Source organism: Triturus cristatus, chromosome 9, assembly GCF_964204655.1.
Source record: "Triturus cristatus chromosome 9, aTriCri1.1, whole genome shotgun sequence".
Lineage (NCBI taxonomy): Eukaryota > Metazoa > Chordata > Amphibia > Caudata > Salamandridae > Triturus > Triturus cristatus.
Genome location: NC_140592.1, coordinates 112,314,132 through 112,334,505, shown reverse-complemented (window position 1 = coordinate 112,334,505; position 20,374 = coordinate 112,314,132). Strand labels below are relative to the sequence as shown.

At 43.5% G+C, this 20,374-nt stretch overlaps 1 protein-coding gene across 2 annotated transcripts in view; it reads left to right on the top strand.

Moving 5' to 3' along the window:
* Nucleotides 1–20,374, top strand: part of LOC146797499 (contactin-4-like) — a 976,366-nt gene that overhangs the window by 897,885 nt on the left and 58,107 nt on the right. For both annotated transcript variants that reach the window (XM_085624519.1, XM_085624518.1), the window contains exons 15-18: nucleotides 3,807–3,965; nucleotides 8,242–8,391; nucleotides 8,932–9,002; nucleotides 14,746–14,980. In XM_085624519.1, the coding sequence (XP_085480645.1) occupies nucleotides 3,807–3,965; nucleotides 8,242–8,391; nucleotides 8,932–9,002; nucleotides 14,746–14,980 (615 nt within the window). The remainder of the gene's footprint in view (nucleotides 1–3,806; nucleotides 3,966–8,241; nucleotides 8,392–8,931; nucleotides 9,003–14,745; nucleotides 14,981–20,374) is intronic.

The window sequence follows — 20,374 nt, the reverse complement described above, 5'->3', positions numbered from 1 at the left end:
ACCCCGTTGTCTCTATGTGCTCCAGAACTCCTTTTGCAAAATCCCAAAGTTGACATATGATACGCTGAACAGCCTCCTGATATCCTTGGTCTGGGCTGGAAAGCGGAGCAAAGCCAAATTGGATATACTAAAACTTGACATGGATGGGGGTGGCCTAGGTTTGCCGGACCTACGACTATACTATATGGCAGGCTTGCTGCAATATGCTGCTCAGTGGTACATGCGAGAGCGCACAGTTGAGACGGAATTACTGGGGAACTGGAATGAGGGGATGCAACTCCAGAAATACCTAATGATGGGCTTGAGGGTTCCGAAAACGTGCCCGCCTATAGTCCACCAGGTAACAGAGGTCTGGGAGCAGGCAGTGACTTGGTTGGTTAGAAAGGATGTATGACGTAACAACGCGAGTCATTACAACGCGTGCTGTTACAACGAAAATTTTACAACGCAAGTGGATGTACAACGCATGCTTTTACAACGCAAATCTTTACATCGACTTGCGCTAGATGGCGTGCTAACATTAGAAAAGTGTAATTTACTATTCCAACTCCAGTCCACTTAACAGTAGGGAAGGTGTTGGGATAGTAAACTACACTATTTGTAATGTTAGCACGCCATCTAGCGCAAGTCGATGTAAAGACTTGCGTTGTAAAAGCATGCGTTGTAAATCCACTTGCGTTGTAAATGTTTCGTTGTAATGGTAGTGCATTGTAAAAGTTGCGTTGTAAAGGTTGTTTACCGTTAGAAAAACCCCATATGCTAGCACACCACTGCTGCAATGGTTACCGGGTTTTCGGAGGGTACACGGTGTCATGGATCTCACAAAATGGTATGTGGGAGGTTGTACGATGGCCGGAGATTTATACCAGAATGGTACGTTCATGACCTTCCAAAATGCGCAGATTTCAGGTGCCACCAGCACATTTACAGTATGCTAAGATATCGCCTACTGTCCGGGAGACGTGGCCAACATTTCCTGACGAACCGGGAGAGACCAGTACACTGGTGACTCTGCTGGACCCAGGATCCGCTCGAACGCTTATCTCCCACATGTATAAGGCGTTGAAGGTGGATCGGGGCTTGACCTTAGACAGGGCTAAGGCACGTTCAGAAGAGGACCTCCCAACCCCTCTGACGAATAGTGAGCGGAGGAGAGCGTTAGCACAGATAGCCAAAGCTACCAGTAATGCACGATTTAAGCTAATCCAATTTTATCACCTTCATCACACATACCTGACCCCCCAGCACTGGGCTCGATTCACGCCAGGGGTATCTTCCGCATGCCCGTGATGTGGCACAGATCCAGCTACTTTTCCACATAGGGTCTGGAGCTGCCCCCATCTGCAGCAGTACTGGCACCAAGTGGTGCAGTCTCTTGGCACAGTGACTGCGATGTGCATAGATGTCTACATAAAGCACTGCCTACTGGGGGTACTTCCGATACCTAAGAAAGGGAGGAAGATGCACTATAGCTTCGTTTTCTTGGGACTGGTCCTGGAAAAATGACGAATAGCTATTCACTGGATAAAATTGGGTCCACCTGCATGGAAAAAATGGAGGGAAGATTTACGGGAATTAGGGTAGCCGAGGAGAGTTGTCTTAAGATAGTGCGGACAGATGACAATGCAGAGAGTGATCTCCTGGAATGGGGGCAAATGTTAACAGGCAATGTTCACAACAACAAATGAGAGTGAGACGGACAGCACGCATGGCACACAGAGCCCCATACTCGTCTCAACACACCCTGAAGAGTCCCCGTTTCATACACCTTCTCACAACATGAACACATGATTCACATGCTAGTTATGAGTGCACCACCAGCTTTTCTACCAAGGTTAACTAGGTTGGGCCACCTATCTGCCGCTGTCACGAGGGTGGGGAGGGGGATGGGAGTTGCATTGGGGTGGGGACTTTATTCCCTAGTTGGGATGATCATTAGTGTTGTTTATTTGTTATGTAGAGTATAGATCCTACGAACATAAAAATATAAACTGCATTTGCACTATTATAATAGACAAATAGTACGCTCACGTGATGGTGATGGTGAGACTGTCTGTGAACAGGATATGATATGTGGACACCACTGACTGTATACTGCTTATAAGATCCCAAATTGTATGTGCATGCCATTTGTACCTGATACAGTGGAAGAAGTTTATATAAAATCAAGTTTTAAAAAAAAAGGCAATAATTATCTTCAATAATTTACTCCATAATATATCTTTTTCAAGGTCTGAAATCCAAAATACAAATTAGAAAGCTTTTCTAGTATGGCAAAAGTTATACAAATCTTGCTCTGAAGGATAAATCTCCAAAAGAATAAACATTTTCTTAAGTAATCTGAAAACTAGATTTTTTTAGGTGTAGAATTAACTGGTTTCCCATTAGTATCTTTAATTTAAAAAAAATGATTTTTATTTTTTTTTATTTTTAAGAAATGTGATAATAGTCTCCCTGCCATAGCCATAACACCATAAAACTATGTTCTAAAAAATATATTTATGACATACTTTATTGAGTTGATTATGTGCTAAATGTTTAATCTGTGATAATATGGAATTCACCTTTCTCTTATTAGGCTTCTTATTTAGAGAAACATAATTCATGATAAAATCTCTAGAAGATTATATAAACGCATCCCAAGTGATTTGAACAGAGTATCAGAAACAGGATTCAATAAAAAGAATTCCTCATCAAATTTAGAATTTGAATTAAGAATTTGATCATCGCTAAGTAATGCAGGATTAAACCTGCATCTCCTGGTTCAATGGCAAGGTACCTTAATATCAAAATCCAAGATAATTGGAACATGGTCAGATATGATATTAACTGCCAATTCGGAATATGTCAGACCCTAAGTCATAGCAGTTCTAGCAAATATATAGTTGAATCTAGTAGTAGTCCCATGTACAGGAGAGAAAACAGCTGGAATATATTTTATCCACATTTCAAAAAGAGCCCTCTGTGTGCTAGCTCTAGAAAATAACTTCTGCATTTTATTAGGAATATATCAATAGTTCGACCTCTTATCTAAGAATGGATCAGTAATTTGATTGCAATCCCCTCACAAAATCAAACAATCATCAGGGCATCCATGTAGTACGTAGTAATGTTTTCCCAAAAGGAGGCATTGACCTTTTTGGACCGTACACAATAAGTCATTGGTATATGTTCTGCTATAACATCAAGTATGAAAGTCTTTTGGGTGTAGGTTTGCCAGGAGGGACATAGCCCCAGGGGAACCCTTTTGATCATGAGCTTCATCAGAACCCGCTTCAATCTCTGACAGATGCAGATATCTTTGTCGCCCATTCAGGCTTTCAATATTCTAAGCCCAGTGCATTAATTAATAGAGTATCTCTATGTTCCTGGCCTCAAATGACTGAAACCTGTGCCCTTTAGTTCTTCTTTCATTGAGCCGAGCTTCAGACAGTTCTGATTCAGCACAGGATTTAGCTTTCTCTGTTTTTTATTTAATTCATGAAGTTCTACAATTAAAGACTCCAAGCAGCACTGTGGGTTGGAGGCAGGTCTAATGTGTTCCCAAAGGATAATTGTGCAATTCAATGTGACTCATGAGTTTTGGTACTGATGATCCACATTTTGCTCGAGTACAGGGTCCTAAAAGTACAAATTCCTTTCAAGATTTCTAATGTTTCCCCATTTGGGGGTTACTATTGTAAGATGGATAACTTTTTATTCTAACTCCTTAATCAGTTTACATTTGGAGCATGCTATTCGTCCTATCACTAGAAGCTATTTTGGCATAGGTATACAGTGCCAACTATGTGTTTGCTTTTTGGCAGGTCCACCTGGTGCCCCTGATGCCCTGACGGTGGAAGAGATCACAGACACCACTGCCCAGCTGTCTTGGATGCCAGGAGTGGACAACCACAGCCCCATCACTGTGTATGTTGTTCAGGCAAGGACTCCATTCTCAGTGGGGTGGCAAGCTGTGAATACAGGTGAGAACTGAAGTGCATACATCAACCCTGCAGCTATGAGAGCAGCTGGTGAAAATGGGTAGAAAGGGCTATATGTGGTATATTGTATTGTAACATTTATATAGCATTTTCTAACCTTATGTGGGGTGCTGATGAAGCCCTTACATACATGGGTGTCATGCCACACCATGTAGGGTTTTTGGTTGTAAAGGTGTTGTCTTTTATTTGAATCTCAGTGGGAAGTATTTGCCTGTCTTACATGGTTACTACGCCTGGGTGGATTTTACAGAGTTCTGCCCGTATGCAGGTAGCCAGTGGAGTAATTGCAGGACTTGGTCCATGCATGAGTACATGAGTGATTGTTACTTTGCCTCTACATCTACTTTGAATATTGTTTGTGTCTTTCAGTTTTTCATTCTCTTATCTGTCTTTATGATTTTGTCATCATGAGTATGTGCAGTGTGCCTTTTCTAGCCACTTGTTTTTTCCGTTGACATGCAAATTCGTCTAGATACGCTTTATATTTGCAATTCCGTAATAATGTTTCGGACAAAAACGACATACGCCGCACTTATACTTCACATCACCACAGGATGCTTTGCTCTGGCAAGGAATACAGAATGAGAGTTCACACAAAGGAGGTAAGCATCTGAAATAAACTGGGCAAATATACACACAATTAGACCTACACTGTCATGCTCAGAGACCAGAGATACTCAGAGTATACATAGGGTGTCACACTCACAGACCAGTGATGCGCATAATTATACTTAGGGTCTTGTACTCACAAACCAGAGATTAACACTGCTCGACACAGGATATCATACTAACAGACCCCAGATTCACACAATTGGACATAGGATCTCATAATCAGAGGCCAGAGACACACAGAAACATAGGGTTTCATACTCGGAGACACACACAATTGGACATGGGGTCTCATACTCAGAGAACAGAGACACAAACATAGAGCCTCAAACTCACAGACCAGAAGCACACACAGATAATCAGGATTCAGACAGACAGACCAGATACACACACACACATAGACATAGGATCTTATACTGTCAGACACAAGGCACATACAATTAGTCATAGGGTCAAATGCTCACAGAGAGAGACAAGCACAATTAGACATAAGAACTCATACTCAGTCAGTCAATTCACTTTATTCAATACTTATATTATAAGATCATAAAAGTACAAATTTGCATAGATTAAAACATCCATCCAAGTACAAAATAACAAAAAAATCATATAAAATATCAATTGAAAACATTCAAAGCATTCGTGATGACTTAACAATTGGTTAAAAGCAATTACTAAAAACATAGCATATAATTAATTCTTGGGTATTATACAGTCACCTAGTTTTCCATGATAAGGATTAAAAAGACGCCACGGTGTAACAGACAAGGGGATCTGGCAGTGATTGTAAAGAATACATCCTATACAGCATTGTGTGAAACTATATTTGCGCATGAGGGGCAATATGATTTTTTTTGCGGTGTACCATATAAAAGTTACGAAAAGAAAAAAGTATGCAAGTTTGATTGAGCGGAGACACCGTCACAGGGACAGAACGGAAGATCATGAATAGAAAAGATTCCTGATGGATGGGCCAACATACAAGGTCTCATACTCACAGTGAGAGACATGCACAATTAGACATAAGGTCTTATGCTCACAGAGAGACATGCACGATTAGACATAGGTTCTCAGCCTCACAAACCAGATACACAGACACATAGTTGATGGGTTTTATACTCACAAACAAGTGGCAGACACATATAGCCTCAGACCAGAGATATACACAATTAGACATAGCTTCTCATACTCATAGAACAGAGATATACACTATTAGACATAGGGTATCATACTGACAGACAAGAGACTCATGCACAACTGGATATCGGGGTCATACTCACAGAACAGAGATACATAGAAGGACACAGAGAGCATCATAAGAACATAGAAGAAATACACACACACATATAGGCAGATCTAAGTCCTCATACTCACAAAGCACGGACAGAGTGATTTGTATTCACCAAGCAGAGATGTGTACACACATAAAGCTAGATGACAGCATAATCAAAGAACAGAGGTATGCAAGGAGCTATAGGGTCTTTCATTCATAAAGCAGAGATGCACACATGAATAGAAAGTCTCTTACAGAGCAGAGATACACACAGGAAGAGAGGGGAGCATAGCTACACACATGCAGAGAGAGTGTCTATCCTACTCAAAGAGCAGAGAGGCACATTTTAAGAGAGAGAAGATATCTTCAACAAAGAGCAGAGAGGCACACATGAAGAGAGAGATGATATCTTCATCAAAGAGCAGAGAGGCACACATGAAGAGAGAGAAGATATCTTCATCAAAGAGCAGAGAGGCACACATGAAGAGAGAGATGATATCTTCATCAAAGAGCAGAGAGGCACACATGAAGAGAGAGATGATATCTTAATCAAAGAGCAGAGATGCACACATGAAGAGAGAGATGATATCTTCATCAAAGAGCAGAGATGCACACATGAAGAGAGAGATGATATCTTCATCAAAGTGCAGAGAGGCACACATGAAGAGAGAGATGATATCTTCATCAAAGAGCAGAGATGCTCACATGAAGAGAGAGATGATATCTTCATCAAAGAGCAGAGAGGCACACATGAAGAGAGAGAAGATATCTTCATCAAAGAGCAGAGAGGCACACATGAAGAGAGAGATGATATCTTCATCAAATAGCAGAGATGCACACATGAAGAGAGAGATGATATCTTCATCAAAGAGCAGAGAGGCACACATGAAGAGAGAGAAGATATCTTCATCAAAGAGCAGAGAGGCACACATGAAGAGAGAGATGATATCTTCATCAAAGAGCAGAGAGGCACACATGAATAGAGAGAAAGTTTCTTACAGAGCAAAGATACACACAGGAAGAGACGGCGACATAGCTTCACACATGTAGAGAGAGTGTCTATCTTACTCAGAGAGCAGAGAGGCACACATGAAGAGAGAGAATATATCACACACATAAAGAGAGAGGAGACGGCTTATTCGAAGAGCAAAGATACACATATGAAGAGAGAGAAGATAACTTACTCGAAGAGCGGAGAAGCACATATGAAGAGAGAGAGGAGATATCTTACTCAAAGAGAAGAGATACACATATGAAGAGAGAGGAGATACCTTACTCAACGAGCAGAGATACACACATGAAGAGAGAGGAGATACCTTACTCAAAGAGCAGAGATATACGCATGAAGAGAGAGGAGATATCTTACTCAAAGAGCAGAGATACACATATGAAGAGAGAGGAGATACCTTACTCAACGAGCAGAGATACACATATGAAGAGAGAGGAGATACCTTACTCAACGAGCAGAGATACACACATGAAGAGAGAGGAGATACCTTACACAAAGAGCAGAGATATACGCATGAAGAGAGAGGAGATGTCTTACTCAACGAGCAGAGATACACACATGAAGAGAGAGGAGATACCTTACTCAACGAGCAGAGATACACGCATGAAGAGAGTGGAGATACCTTACTCAAACAGCAGAGATACACGCATGAAGAGAGATGAGATATCTTACTCAAAGAGCAGAGATACACACATGAAGAGTGAAGATACCTTACTCAAAGAGCAGAGATACACGCATGAAGAGAGAGGAGATATCTTACTCAATGAGCAGAGATACACACATGAAGAGAGTGGAAATACCTTACTCTAAGAGCAGAGATACACGCATGAAGAGAGAGGAGATATCTTACTTAAAGAGAAGAGCTACACGCATGAAGAGAGAGGATATATCTTACTTAAAGAGCAGAGATACAAACACACGGGGAGACAGACCGGTTCATACACACAGAGCAGAACACAATAAAGTTAGGAGTTATACAACCTCACTGTCATAGAGTAGTTCACAGGGTGGAGTTACATACATAACAGACATAACAGACATAACAGCATACATAAAGTATCTTACAGAGCAAGCACACAAACAGGATGAGAGATGGTCCCATATTCAGCAGAGCAGAGCCTCACAGGTACAAGAAGGTTTTAAGCGCATAGACCAGGGACACTCCCAGGAGATAGCATATTCTACTCAGCATCAGGACAAAATACACATTATTACAATTTAGTTGCACACAGGATAGGCACAGAACAGTGACATGCAGGTGGCACCCCATCATCTCATGCACACAAGGAGAGCCACATTGTTCACCCATGGCTTGTCAGTGAAATTAATAAATATGCTGTTTTCTTCTGTTGTGTTTCATTTCTTAGTTCCAGAGATCATTGATGGGCGTTCCTTCACAGCCACAGTGGTGGGGTTAAACCCGTGGGTTGAGTACGAGTTTCGCGTAATCGCCACCAACTTGATAGGAATTGGAGAGCCCAGTAAACCATCTGACAAAAGAAGGACTGAGGAGGCCTGTAAGTGTTTTTTGGGAAGGCAGTTACCCGAATATTTACAAATGGAGAGTCTCATGACCTAGTTCTTTCTATTTATTCTTCTCTGGGACAGTTCCTTAAAGGTGGTGTGATAAGGTATTATGTATCCAGAATGGTGGATCGTTGTGATGCCAACCTCGGCCGAGGGGGCTCTTTCAACCTTTGTTGGACAACAAAAGATTTCCCCTCTAGATTCCCTTTGACTGTCAGAGAAATAGGTGCTAATGTGCTCCCTACCGCTGCGGGAAGCCAATGGTCTTTCTGTGCTATTTGTTCCTATATTAGCCGGTATAAAACCCTGTTAGATCATATTGTCAGCCTCAGGGGCTAGTGGCAGTGTAGGTGCAGTCTGCATCAGGCATAGTGGAGTTGTTGAGTTTCATACAGCAGCATCTGGCTCATGCATCCCTTCAGTAGGTCACCAAGTGGGGAAAAACACTTCTGTACTAGTGATTGTGCAACAAACTTTTACTAAATGTCTTCAGTTGTTTATCACAGTTTCTTATTTCCTTCTTTCACCAGTGCCTGAAGTGACACCAGGGAATGTGAGCGGTGGCGGTGGCACGAAATCTGAGCTAGTCATTACTTGGGAGGTAAGTATCCTTGCAGGAGTTTGCACTGTTAGACTGAGTACCTTGAATCTGCTTTGCTTGCTTTACCCCTCAATTTATGGAAGTGGACTTGCTGATTGCAATAGATGTGAGGTCCAAAAACCATGTATGTTCATCAGATAAGTTTTTGTCACTTTGTAAACGGGACATGGAAGGCATGGGTATCAAATAAAGGAGGATTGGGTTCTCTTCACTCATCGGGGCAACCTCAACCTCATAATACAAACATTAGATGATGGTCAACCAGGGATTCCACAATTTGTCAATAAAACTGGGTAACTTACTCCCAAGTAGCATAGAGTGGCCAATACCCATGTGTTGGGCAGTGCATGTTGGTCTCCCACAGACACTTTCTTATGGATTAGTTCCTAAACATTGTCTTGCATAAGCCCACATATCCTAGATATGCTTCGAATAAAGGTGTTGTGACTTACATTACAGAAAAGGCCCTAGTTTTTTGCTTTAAATATAAGTGTGACTTACATCGCAAAAAGGGCCCTGGCTTGTTTATGGTACATTTCAGGGTTTTACTTCAATGACAGAGGTAATGTGATTCATGAATAGGGCATCAGAGGAAAATCTGTTGAAAAAAGCACAGCAGCACTTATCGGACAGACTCAATTGCTCATGGATGATATGTTGCAGGTATGTCATGCATCAACTTCCAGAAATGTCTTGTTGTTGAGAAGAACAGTAGATGTGCATCCTAAGAAAGGATCTACTAATTGAATACTATTGGTGTATCTTTAATGATAAAGAGAAAATTGCTTATCAGCAGCAGAGCAAAGAACTATCTTCCATCACACATGATTCATTGCCTTTAAATAGACCATTGGAGGCATGAATACTAGATAGACTTCCTTCGCATGTTGGTGAAACAATAGAGATCTATCTCCTGTGATAGAGAGTCCATTGTTGATTAATGGGAGATGGAAGACATGCCTTCTAGATGGAGTCCAGCTCGTCAATGAAACAATGCTGACATGTCTTCCATAGGAGAGATTCCGTTGTACACAATGGACAATGGTGAATGCCTTCTTAATAGTGAGCGTTGCTTCTTAATAAGCTTTTGTTTTATATCTATTTAATACCGCGCATTGCTCCTCAATTAAACACTGTAGACATGCCTTCCAGGACAGAGAATCGATTGCTTCTAAATGAGGCTTTGGAGCTATGCCTCTTGAAGAAAACAATTTGTCATGAAGCATCATTTTGTAGTTTTTCGTGACATCGAGAAGGTTGCCTTTAATTGGTTGTTGAATGAGAAACAATTGTAGGTAAAGATCAATTGTAGGATATGCTTGTGTCCTACATAAAGCAATATCAATTTCTTTAAGATCAGGCACTGGAAATATTTCTTGCATGTCAAAAAGATATTGACTCACTAATGGAACGAAGTAGGCACACATCCATTTGAGAAGAAAAGCGTACGTTAGTTTTTAATATATAATCTTTGTGTATAGCATTGTGGCTTGTATTGATTCAAATGAAATAGTTTTACATTATTGTACTTGTCCAAGAAATATAAAATGTAAACTTATATCAATGTATTTCTACTAATTGCGAAGGAACAACAAAAATAATGTTAAATCATTCGAAACATCCCTTGACATGGCTTGTTGACAGAGCCCATGCTTTTATGTTTTTGATATAAATTCAGTTAAATTTACTTTATCCAACTTTATTTGTTATCTCAAACAACTTACTTTATGGTCTTTTAGTTATAGCATGCTAAGCCTTCATATTTTTATCGTATTGCAGTCTTGCTACCGAAAACTTTAACTCTCTGTTGCAGAAAGCATTGCAACCAAGATCTTAACCTATACTGAGAGTGAGCTTTTTGTCTGTCCCTTGCTAGTAACTGGGCGGTTTTCCGGTCTATTTAATTTTCTTGCTCCTGAGTCAACGGCTTTCGTCCTTATTCTTGCGTTTTTTTTACCCTTGGATCATTTAGGTTTTACACTGCATTTTGATTGGCTGAGTATCGTCACCCCACTTCCCCATTCATCATAAGTCACTTCTTGCAAATCACTCTTTCCTGCTGATTCCACCGCCAACACTGAGCTTTCCTGCAGCTCATTCTCTCTCTCACTGTCTCTCCCATGCTCCGCCACTAAGCCTACCCTTAGTCCACTGCCATTCACTTTGCCAATGCCTTTACAATTGTGCAGGACATTTGCAATTCCAGTATTACTTCCGGCAATCTTGGAATGTTATTTTCTGTTACTTTATACAAAGCCATCACATTACAAATGTAGAGGCCATCTTGGACGTATAGAAACTAAGGGTCAGAGATGGTCACTGCCATTACTGGCTTTGCAAATGCTTGTGATGCAACTTTACAGGCAATGCAATTGGTGGCCATATTGAAAAATAATTTTTATACTTCCAAGATGGCTGCTACATTGCAATTAAAATTGTCTAGGTGCTTTTTTGAAAGGAAGACATTAGAGAGAGAGGAGCCCTCAAACCAAATGGTCATGGCTCCTTATCAAACTGTAAAGTGACCAGGTTTTCTCTTTGGGATTATGAATTACCACAAAAGCTAATTCCATATCATTCCATTTTACATACATTTACTCATTTATCCAAATCTCAGACACATGATCCCTAGCCTGAGTAACGTGCCACAACGTATACTGACTCAATCTGGTGTTTAGAACTGCAAGTTCCTGCCTTCACTGTGTTTTTCTGTATCTGTCTAATATTTGTTCGAAATGGGGTTCTTTAGTTGGCAGTGGTATGCACCCTGTCCAAGTAGGGACTCTTCCTTCTAATCATCAATGTAAGGGAGTTACACACCTAGATAACTGCTGCTCAACCCCTTGGTAGTCTGGCACGAGCAGTCAAGCTTAACTCAGAGGCAATGTGTAAAGTATTTGTGTACATAACACACTCAGCAACAAGAGTGAAAACACTACAAATGGACACCACACCAGTTTAGAAAAATAAAGTATCTTTATCTACACCAAACAAGACTAAAATGACAAAAATCCAACATATACAACTCAAAATATGACTTTTTAAAGGTTTAAGCAATTCTGTCCATAGCACTCTATGGATACAGTGATTTTACACAAAGTACCTCAAAAGTGTCAAAATCCATAAGGCAAACCAGACGCAGAGGAGAGAAGCGTAAAAAAACACAGTGATGCGTCGGTTCTTGAGTCCACAGGGAGGCGATGCGTCAGTTCTGCTGCATGCAGGAGAAGGGTTGCGTCACATCCGAACTGTAGGGGGAATCGAAGCATCGAAATCCCAAGACGGTTCTTGTCTGTGGGTGCTGCGTCGGGAAAGTTGCCGCACAGGTGCAATGTGTGGAAATCAGGATGCACTAGAGATCGAGGCGGCGGTGGCAAATAGACGCTGCATCGATTTCTTAAAGCCGTAGTCCCACGATGCGTTGATTCTTTCAGCCGCACAGCAGAGCCTGCGTCGGGGTTCCCAGTCTTCGGGGACACGGTCCGTTGAATTCGGGCTCTGGCAGTTTCTTCGGCTGCTGACAGGCGATACATCGATTTGTTTCGGCCTCGCGGTGTGTGGAAATTTTTCCCACTCAGCGGTGCTATGTCAGAAAAACAGGTGACAGAACAGCGATGCATCGATTTTCAGGTTTCTTGTAGCTTTTTGCAGGAGGAACAACCTCCAAGGGCCCAGAAATGGAATTGGCGCCACAAGGCAGGTCAGAACTCCCAGCAGTGAAGTTCAAGGATGGTGCAGGTGAAGTCTATGTGTTCCTGAGACTTCTTAACAGCAGGCAAGTTTTACTTCAAGCCCTTGGAGAATCTCTTCAAGCAGACTACAGCAAAGTAAAAGTCCAGTCCTTTCCAAGGGCACAGACATTAGCAGCAACTGCAGGCCAAACCATCAAAGCAACACACAGCAAACGGGCGGTACTCCTCCCGACAGCTCTTCAGCTCTTCTTCTTGGCAGGTTTCTCTTGATCCAGAAGTGTTCTAAAAGTCACTGGTTTAGGTCCAATACTTATGCCCGTTTTCAGCTTTGAAGTAGGGATACTTCAAAGGATTTTCTTTGTATGGCACAAGTTCTTGTCCTGCCTGGTCTTGGCTCCAGACACACTTCAGGGGGGTGGAGACAGCATGGCGAGATGCCAGGGACAGTCCTAGTCAGGTGCAGGTGACAGTTCCTCCCACCACCCTAGCTCAGGAAGGCCCATCAGCCTGGTGATATGCCATCAGGATATGCAGGGCACATCTTAACTCCCTTTGTGTGACTATCTGAAGTGAATGCACAAACAGGCCCCTGTCCGTCTAAACCATACGTTGGTTCCACAGGCAGGCAGCGGCACAGGATGATTAAACAAGAAAATGCCCACTTTTTAAAAGTTCACTACCAAAAAAGGGGGAAGCCCAGTACCACACACCTAGATTGGGCCAATAAATATGAAAAATGTGAAATATCTAGCTGACCTTTTATATTTTGCTGTCAACTATTATACAGACTCAGAGCAAAATCACGACTATCCTATCGAAATTTTTTTTTACATGTTTTAGAAGTACTCCTGGCGGAGATGGGCAACACTTTACACAGTGTAACAATTAGATTAAAAAAGTGAACAAGAAACATAAATGAAAAAAGGTACATTTGTGATTTCACAAAGGAAAACTTCACAGTGCAAAATCAAGTGAAGACACAATCTATAAATACCTGTTTGTAGTTCTAAAAATAGTTCATTTTAAAGGTGAGGTGATTGTCGGCATTCATTCATTTTCTGCTCACCTGTTGTCTTCGCGAGTCGTACTGTATTATTTTATCTCTTTGTTGTCTTATTGTGATCATTTTAGTTAATGTTACACTAACAAAGGAGATATAGGAACTTGCTCAGGCAGTTTACAGGTGACTTCCTTGTTTCTTTTGGCTTGCTTGTTACCACTTGTGCACCCACGTGTATGTGTGTGCGCTTGCATATGTCACTGTTCAAATTCAGTCTCTGTAAATAAAAATTCAAAAATACTCTGGGGCATATTTACAACGAAATGGTGCAGCAGACTCTGCATGCAATTTAACTGCGCCACGCGGCCTCATTTCAAAAACATAGGAATGCACTGTATTTACAAGAATATGGCCCACCCCTGTGTTTTCCCTTGTGCTGGCACTTGAAAAGCTGCCTAGTGCCAGCAGAGGAACCCTTGCACCAAGGTGCAAGGGTGTCTGCACAGCAGGTATGATTGTGCTTGTCCAGGAAGGGACACCTTCCTGCACACAAAAAAAAATTATTGGCATTTTGCTCCTTCTGTATGTGCTGCCCAGTACAGAACACATAGAAAGAGCAAAACACGAGGAGAAATAAAAGTATTTAGCCTTGGTGTGCCACTCTCACACCTCCATTTGAAAGGCATTCGCTTTTGGCCCTGGCTCAGATTTACAGATCCTTGTAAATCTGAGGCAGTGTCAAAAAGCAATGGGTGTTGCATGGGAATACCCACAGCAGCACCCATTGCACCCCCTTTGGCCGCAGAAAACTGTGGCGAGGAGTGCCATATTTACAAGGTGGCATTAAGCCATACAAAGTGGCTTAGTACCACCTTGTGAATATGGATCAGGGCATTGCACCACCGGAGCGTCGGAAAAAAAGGCGTTCCAGTCGAGCCATGCCCTTGTAAATATGCCCCCCCGGTTTCCCCAAGTGATCGACACATTACAGTATATTTCTCCTTTTCAATGAATTCCTGCTGTGTAAACCAATTTTCTTCTGCGCTTGCAGCCTGTACCTGAGGAGCTGCAGAACGGCGGTGGATTTGGCTACGTGGTGGCGTTCCGGCCCTTTGGCACTGTCAGTTGGATGCAGACAGTAGTTGCTTCATCAGATGCCTCGAGATACGTCTTCCGCAATGAGAGCTTACCCCCTTTCTCACCCTATGAGGTGAAAGTAGGGGTGTACAACAACCGGGGCGAGGGATCCTTCAGTCCTGTCACCGTGGTCTATTCAGCGGAGGAAGGTAAGAAGGTGCTGGGCGGAGTCGTAGGTGATTAGGCATGTGGCCTTCTAAAGTGGCGCCCAGTGAGGGCCAGGCAGGTCACTGATTACATACTTGTCTGAAGTGTACTTTTGCCAAAGACGCTGTCTGCGTTCAATTTTGGCACTCAGAGCCATATTTATGACCCGGTTTGCTTTGCTCTTGCAGCACGTCATGTGGTGCAAGAGCGACGCAAACCTGAAGTCATTTATTTTGAGCCACCCAAAGCCACTTTGCACGGCTTTGAGTGACTCCAAAAATCTGGAATAACGCAACGCTGAGCAAATTGCTGTGTTGCCTTACTCTACCCTGGGAAGGCATTCCAAGGGCAGTGCATGGGTGTTCAGGTGCAACTCCCATGGCTTTTGACACATCCCCAGATTTACTAGACCTTGTAAACCTGATAATGCGCTGAAAAGATACTCCTCCCCAGGGGAGACGCCGCGAAGGGTAATATCTTTATTTGTCCTTGCTACTGCCTCTTTCTATGTGTGCTTCATTCTGCACCACACATAGATAGAGGAATGTGCCTCTCAGGACTGGTTTTGTGCAGGAAGGTGTCCCTTCCTGCACAGAACAATCCCGCATGCAACGCAGGCACCCTTGCACCAGAGTGCAAGGGTGCCTGCATTGGCGCTAAGCTGCCTATTGTTCGCCAGCGCAGAGGGCAAAGTCAGGAATGCACCGTATGCCTTGAATATGGTGAATACCTGCTCTTTCCTATTGATGCAGTGCAGCACAGCAAAGGGACTTACTGAGCTGCACTGCGCCACTGCTTCATAAATATGCCCCTCAGTGTCATGCTCTGATGGCACAATCCCTGCCTTCCGGGGCATGGCAGCACAAACCCTCTATGCTACGTTGTGTTGGTCCAAACTATGTTTGCCATGGTCTATTGGCATCAACCCTTGCTGGCCATTCACTGTTAGCAAAAATAATGCCTGACATTCCCTGTTGGCACAAATCCTGCCATCCATGCACTGCTGGCACACAACACATCCTGGCCTCTTGGCAGTGATGCCACAATCTCAGTCCCTGACCGCCATGCAGTGTTGGCACATGCACTGTAAGCCATGTGCTGTTGGCACAAACCTTGTCTATTAGTCACTGTTAGAACAATCGCTGCCTTATGTGCACTGCTGACAACATAGTCTGGGATATTATGTCGTCATAAATGCTGCTCCCTATGCACTCTTGACATTAAAGCTGCCTGGCACATAGTTGTCACAACCCCTATCTGCCATGATCTGTCAGTGTAGGTGTGCAGTTTAGTTACAAAATCTGCCTTCTAAGCACTTTTCATACAAATACTTCCTCACTGTCTTCCATGCGCTTCTGTCCCAAACTGTGCCTTCCATGTGCTGGTGGGAGATGGCCTTGCTACCACTTTCCAAATGATAAATGGACACGTGAGACTGCAACGCGAGCCCGTAAATCAGCGTTTATGTGTATTTCCTTTATTGTCCTTCGAAAAAACTGTCCTACTCAGTGCTTTTCGAGGGAAGTCAGAGTATATACTCATTTTTAACCCAGAAAGCCCATCTCATCTGCTTTTTAATGTGCCAGGCATAGGCATATATCCGACCAATTTAAAGTGTGTCCTATAATTTATACGATTGCATGCTGTTCATTTAAACTAGGGTTCTCTATATAAGACAATGGAGCGAAATTACCGTATGGAATTCTGCTCTGCCTGATTCTGATCTTGCACGCTTTCCTGCACCCAGTTTTCCAAGTATTGGGTAACCAGGCTCAAGATTACTGTGCAGTAGTTCAACACTGTAAAATTGCAGCACGCAAGCCTCTTGCTCAGAATTTGTTTTTCTGATGGGGTAGCATTCAATTCTCTCCTTCGTCAGCTCTTACATTCCCTCCAGCGGTGGCTCCTCGGCAATGGCAGGGTAGCGTCGCCCCACTGCCTTGCTCAGAGCCAGCCAATGAAAAATAAAACGATGTTCTAGCATCGTTTTATTTTTCACATGCCGGCTCTTAGCCCGCGTTGTAGGGAGGGGCTGGCCGGGGCATGGGAGGGGGTAGAAGGAGTGCTACCTGCACTCCCTAAGTGCGCATATGTGTTTTGCCGGCCATCTCAGGCTGGCCAAATACACATGCGCACTTAGGTTTTCCCAGGCCGGCTGCATTGAAAAGCCAGGCTGGAGTAACCCCCACTGACTCCCTGTCCTGAGCGGAGCATCGTTTCAGCCCTCTGAGAGTCTGTCCAAGGGGATACTGGGACCAGGAAAAAGACAGGAGGCAGGACGTGACATGGGAGGCGCCCAGCAGCTTTAGATAAGTTCTGTTTTTTTGTTAATATATTACTACTAGCACCTCTCTGCGTGACTCCCCCTGCGCAAACCTCGCCCCTGCGCTCCTCCCCCTGCGTTCCCTCCACCCGCGCACCACCCTTCATTTGTGGCGGCTGACACTGCTTCCCTTCTCTACTTTCTACATCCCTACGTCCTCCTTCCATCAACCCCACCCCACAGAGAGTCTGCAGCATACATTTACTACCTTTTCAGAGCAGATGGCAAATCTATGTGTTAAACCCCATGGAATTGGGAATTCCATGTGGTTTTACGACCACTAAATCTGGTCCGACACAGTAATTACCCATTACATGGGGCTTAACTTGTAATTGCACAGTGCTGGGGTGGATTTACCGCACTGTAACACAAAATTTACTGTTCCCCCAGTACCAGGCAACTTGTATTGTAATGAGGACCATGCGCTCATGCTGCACATTTCAGAAAATGCAAAGCACACCTTTACCATATGACAGCATGAACACTGCCGGGACCTTTGGACAGCCGAAAGACACTACAGCAGGAAGCCACTGCAGATCGCCGGGAGTGCCCTCTGTTCACAAGAGCTAAGGATACTGCATGGCCATAGGCAACCTCAAGCCAGCTCAAGTGTAGAAGGCTGAGAGTGAGTGAGTGAGTGAGCGAGTGAGTGAGTGAGTGAGTGAGTGAGTGAGTGAGTGAGTGAGTGAGTGAATGAATGAATGGCTGAAAAAATGGTCCATGCCTCTCGGACTCTAAGACATTTTTATTTGCTGCCATTGGGTTTGAGAAAAAACTTCAAGCAACTGATCTTAATTTTTAGGACATGGTAGGCTAAAGCACAACATGCGTCTTCTACTGTTTTGAAACTCCTTGAACCAGCCCTGCTTTTGTGGGCAATTGACAGGGAGGTGCCAAGTTTTTTTTATCCGAGGCACAGCAAACTTAGACGTTTGTTTTGAACAGGCACTTCTGGGTCATTAAGGACACAAATGCGTTATGCTGTAAGAATAAAAACATATGCTTGCAGATCACTTCTTCAGCGGCAGGTGGCTGTCACCCACTCATGCAATGAAACTAGGGCATTTACTGCACTTAGACTCTTGCCTCCGCCCAAACCGTAAAAGGTTTGACCCTTACATAGTTTTGCTGTTTTTTTCCACTTAGAAGAATGTTTAAACCTGTAAATAACCTTAACCAGAGGACGCTTCTGTTACTCTCATTCAGCCGACTCTCTCTAGGGTTATACTTGCATGGAGCTCCCAATTAGCAGTATTGTTACTCTGATGACTAGAATTAAATAGACAGCTATTCAGGTAGCCAATTACATTATTTAAGGTATCTGGATGCCTGTGTAACCCCTGCTCTCCGTTTTGGCCCAGGCCTGCTTTGGGTAATGGCTGCACTTTCTTATGTTACGGCTGCGTGACGCGGTGTCGGTGAGATGCTGTGGACTTCACTGCTCATACAGACAATACTCTCTGTCCCCTCTGAACCAGGAGTAACTTTCTGTGACTTGCCCCACAGTTGCATCCTTACATTATCTGAAATCAGTGATGGGCGTCCCAGTCGTAGGTACTTTATGGGACACAGCATTTAAAAAACCTGTTACCACCTCAGCCCAAAATGATGTTCAAGCTAAACCATGGTCCTACAGACACAAATAATAAGCACAAGCATAACAAGTAGTAGGTCTTACCTTTGAAAGTCGAAGAGGAACGTGATTGGCTTTGCCAATGCTTGTTTGCATTATCACTTTACACACAACGCATCTATGTATATTTGCCAGCACGCACATGTTGGCCATATTGGAATGGTAAGAAAAGTGGTGCATGAATCGATCTTGACACTTTACACATATACGTCATCACGTGCCTACGCATACATCGTGACGTCCTGGCAGACATTTTGCCATTTTTTTAAATTTTCTGTCTGAACAGGGCCAGTGGCTATTAAAGAATAGTAAACTAAAAAAATTAATAAAGAGTGCACGAAGTGGGAAGCAGAAGCAATAAGCCCCCTGTAGCAATTTGGGACCGTCCTTTGAAAAATAAGAAAACCAACATGGAGGGGATAGGGGATATCCAAGGATCCCCACTGGAGTGGGATGGTGGTGGTGGGTGGGTGGGTGGAGTGGCAGAAAAGAGCAAAGAATGAATGTGGGACAATGGGACAGTGGGGTGGTGGGGTCAAGGTTGCAACTAGACCCGAACTTCGCCGGGGGGGGCTAAGACTCCCAGTCAGGGCTGGCCTTAGCACTAGTCGCGCACGGTGCAACAACCATTTATGGTGCCCCATCCACCATTTCCTCCTTCTCCATGAATTCCCTCACTACCACTCACCAACAATGCACCTCATCTCGCTATCGGCCCTTTTTGACAAACATTTCATTTTTTTATAGGGCTATTTGTAGTTTACTCACACTCAGTTCTGTGATCTACATGGTACAAGTTCTTAGTAGCAGGCACATTAACCCTCTGCACTGTGTGGGTGACAGGAGTGCCCATGTGAGTGCACGGTGAGCGATGTGACTGCTTGAAAGTAGGGTGAGAGGAGTGACTGCAGGGTGAGTGAGGTGACCATATTCATTTGGATGCGGATGTAAGAGCAGAGTGGACCGAATGAATGTATGGTTCGTGATGGGCTTGTTTGAGTGAGATTGCAGAGTGAGCAGTGAGGGGGACAGGTGAGTGAAGTGTCCCATGAGTGCAGGGTGAGTAGTGTACTCGTGTGACTGCAGGGTGAGGTACAGGGTGAACAGCGCAAGTGCATTGTGAGTGCAGAGCAATCACTGTGAGTGCAGAGTGAGCGGTGTGCTCATGTGACTGCAGGGTAAGTGGAGGGAAAATGGTGTGAGTTCATGGTGAGTGGCATAAGTACTGTGTGGTCATTGTGAGTGCAGGGTGAATGGTGTGAGTGCATGGTAATCACTGTGACTGCATTGTGACTGCTGTGAGTGCAGGGTGCGTGTGAAAGTGAAGGGCGAGAATGAGGAGTGAGTTGTCTGAATGCAGGGTGCATTCCCAGACACTTGAACTAATTCAGCATGTTATTGAGGGCTGGCGTAGGGTTTCAGATATAAGTTAAACTATTG